Source organism: Lampris incognitus, chromosome 6 (genome assembly GCF_029633865.1).
Source record: "Lampris incognitus isolate fLamInc1 chromosome 6, fLamInc1.hap2, whole genome shotgun sequence".
Taxonomy (NCBI): domain Eukaryota; kingdom Metazoa; phylum Chordata; class Actinopteri; order Lampriformes; family Lampridae; genus Lampris; species Lampris incognitus.
The window spans coordinates 66,552,638-66,573,167 of NC_079216.1; the positions used below are offsets into that span (position 1 = coordinate 66,552,638).

A 20,530-nucleotide genomic window follows, 5' to 3' on the forward strand; every position below is an offset into this window, starting at 1 on the left:
GTTGGGGGGGCTCCAAAGCGCCCGTAGCTCCAGGGCCTAAAGTAATGTTGAGGCGCCTATGGGGACGGGTCCTTGTTATCAGCTGAATATTGAGAGCGGCAGTAAAATATACAACAGAGAAAGGATGTGCCATTACAGAGAGGTGAGAGAGGACAGAAAAGAAGAGGAGAGGAAGAAAATGAAAGGATAGGTAAAAGAGAGGGAGCGTCCGTGGGAATGACAGATGCCACAGGGTAAGAGATAGACTGATAAAAAAAAAACAACAAGGAAAGACAAAGGGAGAAAGACAAAGGTGTGTGATGCTGTGTTAGGGCAGGTGTCACTGAGATGACTGCCAACTTCCTGTCAAGTAGGTGTACAGCCTGTCAAACGCTCTGTCAGCAGACTGAAACATAGCTTAAATCTACCCTCTAACCATCACACTGGGTCACTCTCACAAGGGCATGCTGTGTGTGTGTGTGTGTGTGTGTGTGTGTGTGTGTGTGTGTGTATGCGTGAGCTGTATTCACCTTCATATGTGCCTTAGCTGCCTGCGATATATTTTAGAAATACACTTCAACAGAAAGCTAACCCAGCCTATACCTACATCTCTTAGCTCCCACTCGACTTCTGTAATATGGGGGTCTGCCCTGTTTTACATTCGGGGGACAGCTTGATGAATGTAAAGGAGACGCCATCATCGGCTGCTTTAGTGAGGAGTAGTGGCGTGTCTGTGCTGGTGCAGGGAGCATTTTTTTCTTTGCGTTGATCTTGCAAATAATTCCAATACAATTCCAAGTTGCTATCAATATAAGGGTTTTGAGTTATTACGTCGATCCTCTGATTAACTTCCTTTTTTCACGAAATCAGCATGAAAATACTCATATCAGCAAAGCAACCGATGATCACCCGGTGGTGTTTAAGAATCTGAGGGCTAGTTTATGTTAAGCATGAGCAGAAGTGTGCAATAACTAGATCCGATCCCTGATGATCACTTAAAGGAGATTCTCAGACAGCGAAACAGATGCGGTGCTTTCCGTCTCCATCATAAGGCGGGCTCAATCGATCACTCAAAACCGTAATAGTAGTGGTGATTAGCATTAACCTTGAGCTCTGGGATGATGACTGGAGCCGAACCGTGCTTTAAAATGCCCCCACAAACCATTACAGAGACACCATCGCTGGGGGAGGTCTTCACCCGGATAGCTCTTTTATTTTGACCATTTAACTCCCCGCATGCTTCCTCATCACTTCTCTGCTCCGTCCTATCTTTTTGTAACTCCGTGCGTCCTCTACCCCTTCCTGCCCTCCATCTTTCTCCCCCGGACCGGTGACTCCCGCGTCCCTCCCGGCTGCCGCAGCAGCACTGGTGTTTAAGCATTCCTGGGGTGTGCAGAGACACTCCAAAACTTCTTAATGGGCAAGCTAAAAATAACGTGGGCCTGGATTTGACCAGGCTGATTCATATGGCTGTGAGTCATTCAACCGAACCGCTGTGTGAGGACAGCAAGAGAAAGGAAATGGCAGTCTCTATTCTAGAAAAGGTGTCAAACTAGTTTGACCGAACATAGGCAACCATGTGCCGCACCGTGCCAAGGATGACAGACAAATCAGGGAAACGAACTCGTGTCGTGATTGGTAAAAACATGCATCCTCTTAGCACCCAGTGGTACACGATTGCCTTCGTCTGATTTAGACATTCAAGCACTGCCACTGAAGCACTAGCACAACCTCTCCAAGCCAGCCTACAAATTTCCCTTTAGTCATTGTGGTCTGGCAAGGCTCAGCAGGCAGCTGTTTGCAGTGGAGGCACTGTCAATGGGCATATACCAAAATTACTTTGCAGGCAATTGGATTAGCCTTTGACCAGTCAGAGCCACAAACCCCACGATGCAGAGCCCGAGTGCCACATTTCCACACACGCTGGACTGCTGCTAGAAAACATTACTACTGCCAGCAGGTCAGTCCATGTAGTAATGCCCCTTTTCCACTACATGGTACCGGCTCAACTTGACTTGCCCTTTTGTCGTTTTCCATTACTGGAAAGTAGCGGCATTTTGGTAGCTGATACCACTTCTCTGGTACCACCTTTGTCGAGGTTCCAAAAGAACTGGAGCGGTACCAAAATCAATGCAGCCCTCTGATTGGTCAGAGAAATGCGTCACTGCGTCATTTTGTGTCGCTGCGTCATCAATGTGTGCATGGGATACCACCCGGCATTTTTAAATCCCGGAGCGGTCAAAGCGGAGTTATCTTAACAGTACATTTGGAAATTGAAAACCAGGCGTCGCTATGACGACCAGCTACACTGAGGGGGTACTGCTACGGTAACAGAAAACAGCACAGAAGCGAGTCGAGTCGAGTCAAGCCGGTACCATGTAGTGGAAAGGGGGCAAAGTGTGTCTGAAAACGGCCTTCAATGCATTTCTTTTGCTAATATTTCAGTTAGGTAATGAACGAGTTCTGATGAAACCACATCAACACCAGCATCAGAGCCAACCTCTCCTAGCACAGCCATTGGTGTCACTATCAAAATACAGCACCGCTTGTTGTCGCCATTATCTAAAGTTCCTCTTCGTATGCTGACTGGTCAGGCTTCCTTGCCCGGGTCCAGACCTTTGACTTCGCCCACTCCACCGAGTTGACCTGATTCTTCTGGTCTGGCATGATGACATGAAACAGCTGTTTCTCGGTAGGAAAAGTGATTAACCAATGAGCGCCGCGGGGGGGGGGGACTAACGATCAGCCAATCAGCGACACGGATGGGACTAACGCCACTGCCAAGCGTTTGACGGCATATCTTCTCAATATCGCCCGACACGGCAGTTTGTTTTTACTTCAGTCCGCTCCACTCTTAAAACTGCGGCAAAACCAATGTGTTGGCGTGGCTACGCGTCAGTATCGACTTAACAAGATGTTAGAGTTGGGTGGATTCGTTGTTCTCTATTGATTGGTTAGGGAAAGTTGAGTCCCCCTCCCTCATGGAACTCGGTTCAAGTGGAGGCAATGTCAGACTGAAGATGGAAATGGAGTGTAACGAGTTGACAATTCTGTCTGATATCAGGCAACAGGTTTCCAACCGACGGGTCAACTGTTTCACAAGGGATGCGTTTCATACTATATGTCGCACAGCAAAAAGTGAGGTCGTGAGATTTAGAGACTGTCCTCCACGGAAAAACGACCCCACAGGTGGTTTGTACGAGCAGCTTATTGCGACCTATAGTGAGGGTTTAAGCTACTTCCTCACGCTCCTCCGTAATTATAACACGTCACTTCCCCTGTAACAATAAGCACCTCCTTCCATAAGCCCTCGTGAGAAGGAATATTAATAAAAGCAAAGTTTAACGTCACATAGCGGTTATAATGTCCACGCTAGCTGACTTGCTAACTTGTGGCTAATGTTAAGTTAGCTCTTATAACCTTATTCATAGGTAAACATACTGCCAACAGCAGTCTTACTTACTATACTAGACAAAACAACACAAAAATTACACATTCTATTGTTCTCACATTGTTTTAAAAACCCACAATGCACAGAGGCGAAAAGTATCTGTGGCATAGCTCCTGTCGCCAGTAGGGGCGCTAATTTAGGAAAGGCTCCTGTGGGTCATATAAGGGGACAAACGACCTATGTGGTCATATGGGCTGGAGGACTTGTTGGAGATTTAGGTGGGCCTCGCAGGGCTCCCACCAATCCAAAGACTGTTTGTGGGTCAGGGTCTTCATTCCTGTCCCAGATCCACAAGTCATCAGTTAAACAAAGACTAGCACTTTTTCAACATTGCTGTTTTGCCATCACATACAATGAAGGGGGTTGGGTCGCTATGAGTCCTAAGTATGAAGGCGTGACCCCCCCCCCCCCCCCCAGCAACCGGTAATTGTAAAGAGTGATAATAACGTTGAAATGAGCTGCCCCTGGCAAGAAGTGTTAGCGTCATTAGACAGGGATAAGCAGCCCATACTCACATAATTACCCCCTCCATTGCTATGGGTAAACATCTCCTATTAACAACCCCACATGGGATAACCTCACGAGTGAGTGTATATGTGTGTGTGTGTGTGTGTGTGTGTAGGAGAAGGGTAGAGGAGAGATTTATGTAGATCTTAGAAAATAAAGTGGCTTACCAACAAGTGAGTTGTTAGCATTTATAATTTTCTACCGAAGCTAGTGTGCCGATGCCGTTCCTTACTTTCAACAGTATAGTGACTCATGACAGCAGCGACAACATGCCCAAAGGTCCACAGACACGCGTGTGGACACACACCCTTTACACGTGTGCTGCACGTACATGCAACAACACAGTCACACGCTGCCTTGCACAGCCAGACAGCCACAGCCGGCAGCATTTTGCAGCGGCATCACTCACTGTAACCTTAATGAACTCAATCAATAGTCTTTCCTTCTTGCCCTCATTTTCCTCATCAGTCTCTCTTGTTCTCCTCCTTTCTTATTTCTCTCTCCTTCTCTTTCAGCCTTTCCTTCTCTCTCTCTCTGTCTGTCTGTACCCTGTACCAGTGGTTGAAGATGAAGAGTTGGCTGCAGGAAGTTCTGGCCAAGTCTAAGACAAGTGTTGTGATAGATGAAGAGCCGACAAATTCGACAATGGCCTGAACCTGGCTTAAACCAGTCTCCGCTTCCTTTCTTCCTGTCTCTTTTCTGCGCTAGACCATTTTCCTGTTTACCTTTCCTCGGTCATGGTTTTTTTTTTGTGTGTCTTTTTTCAAGTGCGGAGAGCTCCATCAGGATTGACACACAGGAGAGAAGAGAGGAGAAAGGGATGGATAAAGAGGGCTGGTGCGTTCAAAGTCCTGACTCTAGGGTGATGGATAGTGGCAGTGGAGGAGCGTGTGTGCCAACCTCACAGCCCCCCCTCACCACCACCACACACACACACACACACACACACACACACACACAACACACACCGACACCAACATCACTGCACACATCAAACAGTGGCGGAGAGAGGAGGAGGAGAGGGGCAGAAGGAGACGGCGAGGCAGTATTGTTTGGGTTACTTAATTGTAGACGGGGCTGTCTTTCCTGCTTCACTGGGCTGAGACATATTGCCCTCACTGTCAGTGACGCCTCAACAGTCGTCTTCAGATAAACAACTGTGTGGCTGTACATGTGTGTGTGTGCCACTGTGTCATCCCATGCCACATGCTGTTTTGGCAGCACTGAAGAGTCTCGTGATTAGGGTGAGGGTCCCTGGTCACACAAACATCCCAACAGAGGTTTCCATTTAATGTAGGAGGCCTTTATAATAGAATTGCTAGAAAAAAAATGGTGAATGTATGATAAACCACATTTATAACCAACATTGACGCTATTCTCTTATGCAGTTCTTCTGTTTGACCGGTCACAAACTACTTGACGGTCACACTGGTGCGGTTTGCCTGGTACACGGGCTGCAGCAAGACTTCCACGGCCACTTAAAGTTGACATTTTACATGTCACCCATAACATGGCCTGTCCATCTATGAAGACAAACACAGAGTAGGGTACACACATCTAAAAAACTCCTATAGGTACTGGATCAAAAATCAAACTTGGGCGTCCGGTGGAGCGGCGGTCTATTCCGTTGCCTACCAACATGGGGATCGCCGGTTCGAATCCCCGTGTTACCTCCGGCTTGGTTGGGCGTCCTACAGACACAATTGGCCGTGTCTGTGGGTGGGAAGCAGGATGTGGGTAAGTGTTCTGGTCGCTGCACTAGCGCCTCCTCTGGTTGGTTGGGGCGTCTGTTTGAGGGAGAGGGGAACTGGGGGGAATAGCGTGATCCTCCCACACACTATGTCCCCCTGGTGAAACTCCTCACTGTCAGGTGAAAAGAAGCGGCTGGTGACTCCACATGTATCAGAGGAGGCATGTGGTAGTCTGCAGCCCTCCCCGGATCAGCAGAGGGGGTGGAGCAGAGACTGGGACGGCTCAGAAGAGTGGGGTAATTGGCCAGGTACAATTGGGGAGAAAAAGGGGGAGGGGGAGAAAAATCAAACTTAAAGGCAAGAATCAGACAAAAGATCCACAGGCTGTGCTAAAGGCTCGCAGCAATTTTAACTGAGCGACATTTCGATCTCACTGAGATCTTCATCACTGAGCTCTTCATCAGGGACTGTCAACTCACCATCACAAAGCAGCACAAGCAGGTTACAGACACACACACATTCATCACTCAGGTGACTGTGATGTGCACGACTTTATTTTTGAGCGAATAATTACCGTTTTTCTATTTTTTCTATCTTTTCTATATAATAGTTTTTGTGATTATTACTTTTGTGGTTTATGATATATATTTGACAAGTTGTGGTGTACTGGATTTAATATGTGCCTGTATAACATTCATCTTGATGTTTCTAGTTGTTTTTCCTCTTTTCATACAGGCATGCTCTGTCGCCGGTGGCACAGTGGTCAGTGCAGTCACCTCAAAGCAAGAAGGTCCTGGGTTCGAACCCCGGGGTAGTCCAACCTTGGGGGTCGTCCTCTGTGTGGAGTTTGCATGTTCTCCCCATGTCTGTGTGGGTTTCCTCCGGGTGCTCCGGTTTCCTCCCACAGTCCAAAGACATGTAGGTCAGGTGGCTCACCATACTAAATTGTCCCTAGGTATGAATGTGTATGTGTGTGTGCCCTGTGTGATGGCCTGGTGACCTGTCCAGGGTGTCCCCCTGCCTGCCACCCAACGACTGCTGGAATAGGCTCCAGCATCCCCGCGACCCTGAGAGGAAGGTTTACAAGATGGTAGTGAGACCAGCTATGTTGTATGGTTTGGAGACAGTGGCACTGATGAAAAGACAGGAGGTGGAGCTGGAGGTGGCAGAGATGAAGATGATAAGATTTTCATTGGGAGTGATGAAGAAGGACAGGATTAGGAACGAGTATATTAGAGGGACAGCTCAGGTTGGACGGTTTGGAGACAAAGCAAGAGAGGCAAGATGGAGATGGTTTGGACATGTGTGGAGGAGAGATGCTGGGTATATTGGGAGAAGGATGCTGAATATGGAGCTGCCAGGGAAGAGGAGAAGAGGAAAGCCAAAGAGGAGGTTTATGGATGTGGTGAGGGAGGACATGCAGGTGGCTGGTGTGACAGAGGAAGATGCGGAGAACAGGAAGAGATGGAAACGGATGATCTGCTGTGGCGATCCCTAACGGGAGCAGCCGAAAGTGGTAGCAGATCCCCGCGACCCTGAGAGCAGGATAAGCGGTTGGGATAATGGATGGATGGATACTCTGTCGCCCATGTGGGAGTAACAGACAGTGCTGACCAGCTCTGCTCTGATTGGTCCAGCTTGAGAGTAGCTGACTCTCAATCATGCAGATCACAATCAGCTGAGTGATGAGCGTGTTTGTGTGGACTCGTTCTGCTTTGTGGTGGTGATTTGACGCTCCCTGACAAAGATCTCTGTTAGATTGAAACGTTGTTCAATTAAAACTGCTGGGAGCCATTAGCACAGTGTGTGGATCATAGTATATTAGAGGCACCAAGAGAAAAAAAATAATCACAGAGAAGAAGAAAAAATGCATTTGGAGATTAAAGTCAAAATATTGAGTCAAAGGGGGAAATTTCCCAGTTAAACTCATCATGTGAGACTAAAGTCAAAATTGAATTTTGAGTATAAAATCGAATGTGAATAAAATATAAAATTTGCTGTTAAAACTTGAAATCCAAGGGCGTCCGGGTGGCGTGGCGGTCCATTCCGTTGCCTACCAACACGGGGATCGCTGGTTCGACTCCCCATGTGACCTCCCGCTTGGTTGGGCGTCCCTACAGACACAACTGGCCGTGTCTGTGGGTGGGAGGCCGGATGTGGGTATGTGTCCTGGTCGCTGGGCTACTGCCTCCTCTAGTCAGTTGGGGCACCTGTTTGGGGGGAGGGGGAACTGGGGAGAATAGCATGATCCTCCCACGCGTTACGCCCCCCGGTGAAACTCCTCACTGTCAGGTAAAAAGAAGCAGCTGGTGACTCCACATGTATGGGAGGAGGCATGTGGTAGTCTGCAGCCCTCCCCGGATCAGCAGAGGGGGTGGAGCAGAGACCGGGACGGCTCGGAAGAGTGGGGAAGTTTTCCAGATACCAAAACTTGAAATCCATGAAAAACGAAAGTCAAAAATGAGTTTCAAGAATAATGTGTACTTTGACATGGCTGAGATTTAGTACCTCCAATCTGTCTGACATCGCATCACACTAAGTCCCGCATATCAGTTTAAAACTCAACCGTTTCTACTTCAGAACGTGCACTCCAAACCACACCCACTTCCTGCTGTTTGTTGGCAGGAGTGTAAAAAGGGTTTATTCTAACGTTTACTTGTCCACACGGTGGTCTCCGTGGTGACGGTGGTCGCCACCTGGACGCTGCTTAGCATTCCCCTCATCACATTTTCTTTTTATAAATCCATATAATTTTTGTTATCCTGGGTTTTGTTTTTTTTTTTTACATGGTGATGCTGGTCGCGTGGCTCGGGTCCTGGGCTGTTCCGGTGGCGTCTGGGAACTGCTTGGCATCCTCCTCATCATATTCTTCATACATTTTATAATACCATTATAACTGTGTTATCCTCTTTCAGGGTTGTTTTGTGTAAACTGTGTGAACACAACACCATTGCACGTTGTGCGTCTTGGGAGAGAGATCCTCCTCTGGTGCTCTCCCTGAGGTTTCTTCCTGTTTGTTCTCCCTGTTAAAGGTTTATTAGAGAGTTGTTACCTAACTGATGTGAGGGTCTAAGGACAGGACGTTGTGTTGCTGTAAAGTCCACTGAGACACATGTGTCATTTGTGATATTGGGCTACACAAATAAAATTGACTTGACTTGACATGTCATTACAGGTACAACCTGCAGTGGCGCTGCCTGGACTATGTGTAGAACTGCGACCACATGAAAACACTACCTACAACAAGAAACAGGGCACATCTCACGTCAATATCATCTATCCTGCCTGCCATCCATCCATCCATCCAGTCTCCAAGCTGCTTATCCCAGCCAGGGTCGCGGGATGCTGGAGCCTATCCAGCATATACTGTATGATGTATTACAATATTATGTGTTTGTTTTAGAAATGGAGACAACTGGAAGCCTCAAAAGGCTGGCTCAACTGCAGACTGTACCTTTAATTACGACTTTATTGATGACTTTTTGACTTTATGCTCCAAATTCAGTTTGTGACCTTTTCTCAAAATTTAGTTTTGACTTTATTCTCAGTAGTTTGGTTTTAATGTCGAAATCACGACTTTAGTCTCAAAAATCAATTCTATTTTTTCCTCTCTCTGGGAATATATATATTTTTCTCTCAGTGTCCCTGGTGTGCCACCTGTCTGCTCCGTGACCCCCAGCTGAAGTAAATGTATGAAATAGATAAATAGCTCGGTAACAGCGGCAACTAACTGATAACTCAAACGCAAGACTGTGTGTTTTACTGTCAAACACAACTGACAACACAGAGTGGCTCTACAGACCAAGTCAAGTGAGGAAAAGCGATGAAAAAAGGGAGGATGGAGGAAGGGAGGAGAGCGGAAACAGAGGCTTGCGCTTCTTTTTTATCTCAGAGAAATGGGGATCTGATGGTCCTGAGTTTCTCAGGATTTATGAGCGAGTGAGACACTGTTTCAATATCAACGCCATCTCTCGCCTCCCCCCCCCCTCCCTTCTTCCTTTCCCCCCTGCCATCTCCACTTTGCTGTCCTTTACAGTATGCTCTGCCATCTGTCTCCCTCACTATCTGGCCTTTTCTTTCCCGCCTATCCTGTTCTCACAATGCATTTAAATGGGGTATTTAGAGATCTTGTGCTTCTCACCCCTTCACACCTATTCTCAGGTAAGCCCACCCCCTCCCAACAGCCCCTCCAAGGTGCCCCAATAGCTCCACAAATATACATTCAAAAAAAAAAATGCTAAAAGCAAAAACAGCCAAAAACTCATTCTTGTCCTTTTTATCCACTCTATACACCTGCATCCTCATTCTGCACTACCCCAACCCTGCTCATAGTAGGCAGCAGTGGCGGCTGGTGCTAAAAAAATTGGGGGGGCGCAATGTACCTTGGCGCAGCACACCTGACAGCTGCTTTAATGTCCACACAGTCACAGAGTTATTAAGAAGGACCATGTAGCCTATAGATTTTATCAGGGTTCGTAGATGGTGGATGATTGACAGTTGAGACGAGGCGTGGTGGAGGGTGTGAACATGATTGACAGCCACGAGAACTGTCCAATCACATTAGATAAAAAAACATTAAAACAATACCAATTCACTGCCAATAAAAGTGGGAGTGTCTGGAAAATCTGAAGAAACCAATCAGACAGCAGCCTCAGGTCACCTGCTGGCCACAAGTTTGAGGGCTTACATAAGGTATCATTTGGCTGGCGCCCCTCACCCAGGAAGTATATGTATTCAGACAGGAAGTATATGTATTCAGACAGAAATCAACCAAACACCATTTGAACCAATATTTAATGCTGCTGACAGGCGCTCACGGACTGAACAACACTTTTATTTCATCATTATTTGCATTATACAACTAAATTATATTTAACACGTTTAAGTAGATTTTCATCTCTTGATGTTTGAAGCAGGCGGCGCCCCAGCGCCCTGTACTGGCCAGCCGCCACTGGTTGGTAGCTGCTTTTATCGAGAAACTCTGCTATGTTAACATAATTATGTTCAACGATCAGTGAACATTAGTCTAAACAAGAGTCGGGCAATCGACCCTCCCCCAATTCTACTTGACTTTCACACTGATGCAGAATGTGAGATCATTCACACGACGCCTGGCATGTAGTATCATGGTGTGTATCATTATGACTGCCATGTACTTGCAATGCGTACATATGTATTTACGTGTATGTAGCAACTACTGTACAGGTTGCACATCATTTGGTCTTTATACCCACACCAGAGAGGGAGGGAGGGAGGGAGGGATAGAGAGAGCGAGCGAGAGAGAGAAAGACAGAGAGAGCGAGCTCTGTAACTTACTTTACATCCAGCACCTTGGACAGCACTACAAACCTATACACCAGTGCAAAAGGTTACAGAAAGAACAGTGTGTGTGTGTGTGTGTGTGTGTGTGTGTGTGTGTGTGTGTGTGTGCTGTTTGTATGTCTCTTGTCTGCCCCTCTTGTTTGTGTGTGTGTGTGTGTGTGTTTGTATGTATGTGTGCCTACATTCCTGAGGCTGTGTGCGTGTGTTGCGTGCTTGATCGGTGATTTCCAGGTTGACTCCTCACCGCCAGCTGACCGTGATCACCCCGGCTGTGGCAGGGCTACAAGACGTGCTGTGGAGCTGGTTGAAAAAGACGGAGCGTGTCGGCACACCCTTCCTTTGCCGCCCTCCAAATCACGCTAGTCAAGCAATGCCGTGTGGTCCTAGTGTAGGCCACCTTTGTAATTGCCCGCACATTTCTTTTTGTCTTGTCTTACGTAAAACTGCTCCTGAATGCTGATAATTAAAAAGTGGCATTTCTGCTTTCCTCTCAGAACCCGCTTTTGGTTTTTGTGAACGGTTTGGGGCACTAGGTGGGAGGGGGTCCACTCTACGTCCCCGTTCCCTCGGCTGGGGTGAAACAGTAGCAGATGTGTGTGTAGCAGGTTTAACTTTGCCTCTCCCTGGCTGTAGTGTACCAGAGGAAATGTGGGTGAGCGTGTAAGTGTGGATGCATACAAAGCTCTTCTGGACGGGTTCTGAGGCTTACATGCCGATGTTCAGCTTGCTGGAAAAAAACAACTTGCGTGTGTGCGTCTGTATTTTGGACATCTTACCTAGCCGTGGGTCATACTGTCGCATCTGAACTTCTTCTACACAGTCCGCTGGGAACCAGCCTGTCCTCCCTTTCACCGTACCCTCCCAGAAGCCACCTTCTCCTATACTCAGCACTGAGAGAGAGAGAGAGAGAGAGAGAGAGCGAGAGAGAGAGAGAGAAATATATATTAGTACAATTTAACACACAAAAATCAGTCAAATACTGCCATCAAAAATACTTGCTAACAGTTATCATTGAAAGCATTTCCCTGATTGGATGTCGATTTTGCATTTTTTCACAAATGACTAAGGTTTGGAAAAGGGACAGGGAGGACAGAGCGCGGAAGTGACAAACAGAGGAGAACGGTAGCAAGCAAGCTCGACAGACAGACGAGAGAGGAAAGAGAGAGTGAGTGAGTCAAGGAGACAGATTATTTTCCAAGTTCAGCTGCGGTAATTACGGACAAACGTATCACTGATGTTGAACTTATCGTCGGGACGAAGCCTGCATTTCCACAACCCTCATTTATTACCGCCGCCAAACAGCACACATGCAACACAGATAAGCACACAAAGACACAACAAACACACACTCATAAACACACACGTGTATCTTTGTACTCAAACAAGACCAAGAACACACACACACACACACACACACACACACTGATTCACACATAGACATACAGAATGAAGCTCCTCCTAGATCACCAGCTGGAGCAAAAGCTTTGCCTGATCGAGCCCGTCTTCTGGACTGGTTGCTAGGATACAGCAACGTGATGTTGCAGCCAGTGAACAGCCTACTAAATGATGTAGTCCACTCCTGGAGAAGAAAACAACTTTCTCCAAACTATATTCTACTCTGCTACGTGGAAGACATGGATACGCTCTATACCTGGCGTTAACATATAATATACCTGGCATTAACACACACACACACACACACACACATATATATATATATCTCCTGGCATTAACATATACATATCTATATATCCTGGCGTTAACATGTATATCCTGGAGTTAACATATACTATATCCTGGTGTTGACATATATATCCTGGCGTTAACATATATATCATGGGAAATCTGATCATTTTGAGATGGAGAAAAATCTGACTCATGCGGATCATAAGTCAGATTTTTCTCCATCTTCCATCTTCAACTCTGGAGGTGGCAGAGATGAAGATGATACGATTTTCATTGGGAGTGATGAAGGAGGACAGGATTAGGAACGAGTATATTAGAGGGACAGCTCAGGTTGGACGGTTTGGAGACAAAGCAAGAGAGACAAGATTGAGATGGTTTGGACATGTGTGGAGGAGAGATGCTGGGTATACTGGGAGAAGGATGCTGAATATGGAGATGCCAGGGAAGAGGAGAAGAGGAAGGCCAAAGAGGAGGTTTATGGATGTGGTGAGGGAGGACATGCAGGTGGCTGGTGTGAGAGAGGAAGATGCAGAGGACAGGAAGAGATGGAAACGGATGATCCGCTGTGGCGCCCCCTAACGGGAGCAGCCAAAAGTGGCAGTAGTAGTAGTAGTAGTAGTAGTACTAGTAGTAGTAGTAGTGGTAGCAGTAGTAGTAGTAGTGAGATGGAGAAAAATGCAAATAAAACCCACATGTGTATGAACCTGGGTCATATTGAAAACCCGTGCACGCAACCACCCCTGGAGGTGGTCAGATGCAAGTTTGACAAAATTAAAGGGATAGTTCGGGCTTTCTGATACAACGTGGTATGAGTTACTCACTGGTAGAGATGTCGATGCACTGACACGGCCGGTCACAGCAAGTTATCAGCTTGTTGGAGCAAAATGAGCGGCAACAAATGAGATCCGCCAACAAACACACTTTAAGCTACAACATAGCACACAAAAAAACTATCTTTTTTTGGGGGGGGGGGGGGGACATTTTTCCTCATTTATGTACCCAGCCAATTACCCAACTCTTCTGAGCCGTTCTGGAGCTGTAGAATGGCTCACTTGCCGACTCCTCCGAGGACTGATGATGTGCTGACGGACTTTACCATCATTACTGTCGCACATGCTGCAGACACCACGCTGAGCTTTCCTTAATTCATTGCTGTTTTACTTCTTGTTTATGTTTTTTCTTCTTTTTTTTGGTCTTTTCTACTTTATCATTTGTATTTATGTTCCTTAAAATCTTAAATCAAAAAGAAGAAGAAGAAAGAAACATAGTAACTTTGCTACCGGAAGTGAATCCATGGATCACAACGATTTCATTCAAATGAATGTATTCTGCTGCAGAGTGTCTGTGTTACTGCTGGTGTGACCAGGGCCTCAGAGTGCAGAAGCCTTTACAACCACACAAACTGTAAAACCAGTGAAAATGTGATCCCTCGCTTGGTATGCTGTTCTGTTGAACTGATGTTTTTGATAAAGACTTTGCGCAGCAGTCCTGACAAAAAAAAAATTTTTTTTTTAATAAAGAAAATAAATAAAAAACGAGGGCATCTCAGATGTGTGTGACACACTCATTACTTTCAAATAATGACACCTATATTGGGTACCAGACTGGCTAAAGGGTTGAGAGATAAAGCAAAGCTGACCACTCCATGGCCGGCCTCTGCTGGGCTGTACACAGCTGAAGGAGAAATGGCGTGGAGGGAAATGTGTGGAGGGAGGGTTGTTTATTGACTCCTTTCTGCAGAAACATGACACACAGCACATAGAGGATACACGGGCTGATCCCCATCTCTGATCTCAGCTTAACACAACTTTACCCCTGCTGTCTCTTGAGAACACGTTCTCTCTCACACTCTTCTCTCTTTTTTCTCAGTTTCCAAGACCCACCACAGCTATATTGTCCCTATCTCACTCTGTCAACCGTGTTCTCCCTGAACTCTCTATACCCCCCACCTCCCTGGCCCCCTATCCAAAACCATTTCCGGATCATTATTAATTCATCCTCTCACCTTCCTGTCTTGACCTCTCTCACTCAGATACTCCATTCTTCTTTCTGTCTCTCTGTCAGTGTGCCTGGTTGCATTGGAGTCTCTGTAATAGACAGGTGCTGGTGGTACTCTCTGCTCCCTATTGGCAGTGTGGAGCAGAAGATGAGACCTCCGAATGATCTACCAGCCCTCACCTCCCTCATTCCCCACCACTCATCCCTTGCTGGTGTCTTCACAATGAAGACTAGACGAGAAGCTCTGAGAATTTGAGTGAAACTCCTCACTGTCAGGTGAAAAGAAGCAGCTGGCGACTCCACATGTATCGGAGGAAGCATGTGGTAGTCTGCAGCCCTCCCCGGATCGGCAGAGCAGAGGGGGTGCAGTAGCGACCGGGATGGCTTGGAAAATAGGGGAATGGCCTAGGACAACTGGGGAGAAAAAGGGGGGAAAATCCCCCGCCCCCCCAAAAAAGCAAACTCCTCCATCTCCATGTTCCACATCTCCTCATCCATTGGATTCACAGTTTCCTCAGTGACAGACCCCAGGCAGTCAGGGTGGGTAGCACTACATCCCCCATCATCACCGTCAACACTGGAGCCCCTCAAGGCTGTGTTCCGAGTCCCTTTCTACACACAATCTACACCGATGACTGTCTGAGCCCCCTCTCCATTGCAAAACACTTCAAATATTCTTATGACACAGCCATATTTGCCCTCATCACAGACAGGGACTCAATCACAGCCTACCGACAATCTGTTGCCCACTTCATCCAGTGGTGCACAGTCATCTGTCTGACAGACATATGCCCCTTTTCACTACATGGTACCGGCTCAACTTGACTCGACTTTTTTCGTTTTCCATTACTGGAAAGTACCAGCATTTTGGTAACTGTTACCACTTTTCTGGTACCGCCTTGTTGAGGTAAAAAAAAACAACCTGGAGCAGGTACCACAATCAATGCAGACCTCTGATTGGTCAGAGAAACGCATCACTATCATCAATGCGCGCATGGGATATCACCCGGCATTTTTAAATACCGAAGCGTAGTTATGTTAAAAGTACATTTTGAAACTGAAAACCAGGCGTCGCTATGACGACCAGCTACACTGAGGAGGTACTGTTACGGTAATGGAAAACGACACAGAAGCGAATGAAGTCGAGCCAGTACCATGTTGTGGAAAAGGGGCAATAGTCACCTTCTCCTCAATGTCACCAAGATGAAGGAGCTCATCTTTGACACCCGCAATAAACTCAGCACCTCTCATTGCCCCACTTACAGTTAAGGTCAAAATTATTAGCCCCCTTTATGAAATTAAACAAAACCCTTAACTTTTCCATGGAAATGTCCATAACCTAAATTGTTTATAGTTTAATTGCTTCCAAAAGAACAAAGACAAAATCTCCACTAAGCTTGATTAAGATATTTTACTGATGTGCTGAACTGAAACAAGAAAAAACAAAAATGACAAGGCCAAAATGATTAGCCCTCTGACAATTAATAGTCAATAGAGTAACCTTTCTGACTCACAACTGACAACACCCTCTTATGGTAGTTCCTAACTAGGTTGGCACATGTCTCGTGAGGGATCTTAGCCCATTCTTCCATGCCAAATTGTTGAGCTCATCTAAACTGCGTGGTTTTCCAGCACAGCGGCTCTGATGTGCCGCTGTGTGAGCAATGGAGTTTTTCTTGGACGATGACCTTGAAGCCCACCACGATGAAGAGCCCTCACAACAGTCTTCCTTGAAACATCAAGTCCAGAAGAGGCCAGCTCAGCAAAAGTCATCTTGGCAGAGATCCGGGGATTGTTGTTGACATCTCTGACTAGTTTCCTCTCCAAAGTTTTTGAAATCTTGCCCTTTCAACCAGGCCCAGGTTTGTTTCTAACACAATTTGTCTCCTTGTGCTTTGCAATGATGCAACACACAGCTGTTCTAGACTCTGTGAAACGCTTGAAAATGGCAGTATAGCCTTCCCCCTTAAGATGAGCATCCACTATCTTCTTTCTGAGATCCAGGCTGATTTCTTTACTTTTTGGCATGATGAAATTACTTCTTCTTTTTTTTTTTTACAAATTTATTTCTGATTTTTCCCTTCTTCTCCCAATTTAGTGGCCAATTGATCCCTATTTTAGTTCAAACACCCACCCTCGTACTGCATGCGTTCACCGACTGCATCTCTCCGGCTGGCAGACTGGAAGGAGACGCCTCCCCACTTTCATGACGAGGTGAATCCAGGCCGAACCACTGCTCCCCCCCCCCCACACACACACACACAGAGACGCATTCATGTGACGAACACAAGCCGACTCCGCCCCCTCCCGAAGACAGCGCTGCCAATTATTGCTGTTTCATCAAGTCCGGCCATAGTTGGATCTGACGAGACCGGGGCGCGAACCCCGGTCCCCAGTGGGCAACTGCATCGACACAAAGCCGATGCTTAGACCGCTACACCGCCGCAGACTATGAAATTACTTCTTACCAAGAGTTTCAGAGTAGTCCCTCTCAATCAGGTGTTCAAGTGCCACTAGCCCTGTTCACTGGAGTCCCTTAAGTAAAGCTCAATGCTGATTGGTTGCTCAGGTGTGTTTTGAAAGCAAAAAAAAACAAAACACACGGGGGCTAATAATTTTGAACACCTCAATTTTCACTACATTTGATATAAAGCAAACCTGAAGATTTATTTTACATTCCAAAATGTACCAAATAGGGGCCTTAACACTGATGAATGTTTTACTATGTAAAGTTTTATGAATGATGCAAACATTGGGCAGAATTTTAGGGAAATGCTCCCTAGTTCCTTGGAGGCTAATAACTCTGACCTTAACTGTACACCCACAGCAAGCCACTGGAGATGATGGAGTGCTATAAGTACCTTGGTATCGTCAACAATAAACTGAGCCCTGATCCCTACCTCACAGACATCCATAAACGCTGCCAACAAAGACTCTCTGCCGTCTGCAAACTTAGGGCTCTCCCAGTGAAACCCCACGTCCTCCTCCTCCTGTACCCAAGTATTACTGAACCCACCCTCCTGTGCTGTGCCACCTGCTATTTCACCATGTGCACCCTCACCAGGAGAAACGTCCATCCATCCATCATCCGAACCACTTATCCTGCTCTTAGGGTCCCGGAGATGCTGGAGCCTATCCCAGCAGTCACTGGGCGGCCCATGCCTCACCTTCCTGCCCTCTGATCGCAGATACATACACCAATCTGCAAGAAAACAAGCTTTGGGAGGAGTTTTGTGCTCTCAGCTATCACTGCCTTAAATAGCATGGGCACACTGTGAGAGACTTGTGTTGGTGTTGTGTGCAGACTATGAAAGCAAACTTCCTCTATAGAGGACCATAAAGAATGAATCTGAATATGATATATAGTAGGTTTTATATGGAAATAAATGGAAACAAAAACATCAACCCCTGCCTACCGCCACCACACACACACTCACACACACACACACACACACAACATCAACTCGAACATAGTGTTCAATTCCCCTAAAACACAACCAGGAAACTCAAAAATGCTGAAATTAAAGCTAATTAACAGCTTGTCAGCCAAGTTACAATAAAATCTGTAAAGTACACACACACACACACACACTTGGCAAAATATCAATACATTATATCCGCCAGGCTGTAGCCTGGAGGGGATGTGTGTGTGTGTGTGTGTGTGTGTGTGTGTGTGTGTGTGTGTCTAATCTCGCAAACTACTTGACTTATCAGCTGAAATTTTTTTGTGCATAACTATGACTGACTGTACTGTATTGTAGCGAATTCAGGGGTGGTGGTGGTGGTGGTGGTGGTGGGGAGCCGGGAACCACCGCAGTCAGGACGCGAACCCGTGTCTCCCGCACCACGGGCGACTACGTTAACCAGTCCGACCCGTTAGCCAAGGGCTAGCGAGTCTAATTATCCATGCACGTTACAGTAGGATGAGGAACCTTGCGTGGTTGTGGTGATTAAAAACCTTTGTTTTCATTCTCCAGCGCGCCCGACCTTCACTGCCCGCTGAGTCGACCGTGTGCATGCACGACTCACATGTAGGGGCGAGTCAGATCGGGCAGCGACAGTGTCAAGACCAAAACATTATGTACTCAGGTATGCGTCTTGAACCTAAAAGAAAAGTCGATCGTACTTCGCAAACCAGCAAATCATTCTGGCGCTGTGAGCAATGGAGAACTGGAGGAACACGGGATGAATGGTATCGTCTCTGATGTTAAAACTCCGCTAGAAAAACACATTGTCAAGAGGAGGACTAATCACAGCCGCCGTGGACATCAGCTCAGTAGTTACACTAGCACACTGCCCACCAGCTCAGCTATGTTTTCTATCTTTTTTTAATTTCTTCTTCTTCTTCTTCTTGGAGTTTATTGGCGGTTGGCAAACAACGAATTGGTGCATTACCGCTACCAGCTGGTAAGGAGTGGATGAGATTGCTATTATTTACGCTATTCCCTCCCCAAAAACCTCAGATCTTAATTAAATTAGTTAGTCTAAGTTGAATCCTTCTGTGGAATATCTACTAAATCAAATTGTGCTTTTATTTTTCTGAGATTTTGAGTCAGAAGCCTTCTTCTGCCTCATATTTCTGACAATATATCATAACATGCTCTATTGTCCCCCCCCCCCTTTCTCCCGAATTGTATCCAGCCAGTTACCCCATTCTTCCGAGCCGTCCCGGTCTCTGCTCCACCCCCTCTGCTGATCCGGGGAGGGCTGCAGACTACCACATGTCTCCTCCCATACTTGTGGAGTCGCCAGCTGCTTCTTTTCACCTGACAGTGAAACATTTCGCCAGGGGGACGTAGCACATTGGAGGATCACGCTATTCCTCCCAGCCCCCCCCCCCGACAGGTGCCCCGACCGACTAAAGGAGGCACTAGTGCAACGACCAAGACACACACCCACACCTGGCTTCCCACCCGCAGACACAGCCAAATGTGTCTGTAGGAACGCCCGACCAAGCCAGAGGTAACACGGGGACTTGAATCGGTGATCCCAGTGTTGGTGGGCAACAGAACAGACCATTACGCCACCCTTGAGCTATCTTTTCTTACCATTGTTTTATGAATGAAAGTCAACCAGCAGAGCAGCCATTCACCTTCATTCATTTTAGATCATGGAAACCGCCACGGTTAAACACATCTGACTTCTTTTAATAAGGGCTTTGAAATTATGATAGCATTATGATAGCATTTTGTTGTGATATGCCGGCACAGTGGTGCAGTGGTTAGCGCAGTCGCCTCACAGCAAGAAGGTCCTGGGTTCGAGCCCTGGGGTAGTCCAACCTTGGGGGTCATTTGGGTCATCCTCTGTGTGGAGTTTGCATGTTCTCCCCGTGTCTGTGTGGGTTTCCTCCAGGTGCTCCGGTTTCCTCCCACAGACCAAAGACATGTAGGTCAGGTGAATCGGTTGTACTAAATTGTCTCTAGGTGTGAATGTGTGTGTGTGTGTGTGCCCTGTGATGGCCTGGCGGCCTGTCCAGGACGTCTCCCCGCCTGCTGCCCAGTGACTGCTGGGATAGAGTCCAGCATCCTGCGACCCCGATTGGGATAAGTAGCTTGGATAATGGATGGACAGATGGATGGATGGAAATTATGATAGCCTGATCTCTGTCATTTCAGACTTGGTCGCTTTCATGCAAGGGTCCGCTAGGAGGCTGCACATCTACAGACTGATAGGCGAAACGTATTTATCGGGTAGATTTTTTTTAGCTTGAGCGCTGCATATTAAAAACTTGTTTTTCTTCCATATTTCCCATTCAATCGAATGGGCGCTGCACAAAAGTCGTATAATGGCAGGAAAAACACTAGTTTTTCTTTCCATGTGTGCGTGCTTTTCCCTTCTGCCAGTAGGTGAAAAAAGGGGTGGCTTGTCACCAGGTTTGAACGCCGAAGAAGGGGAG

The 20,530-nt window shown here is 46.8% G+C and overlaps 1 protein-coding gene across 1 annotated transcript in view; it reads right to left on the reverse strand.

The window, feature by feature from the left end:
* Positions 1 to 20,530, reverse strand: part of shank3a (SH3 and multiple ankyrin repeat domains 3a) — a 299,427-nt gene that overhangs the window by 76,743 nt on the left and 202,154 nt on the right. The window contains 1 exon segment of the mRNA XM_056282699.1: positions 11,727 to 11,840. Coding sequence (XP_056138674.1) covers positions 11,727 to 11,840 — 114 coding nt within the window.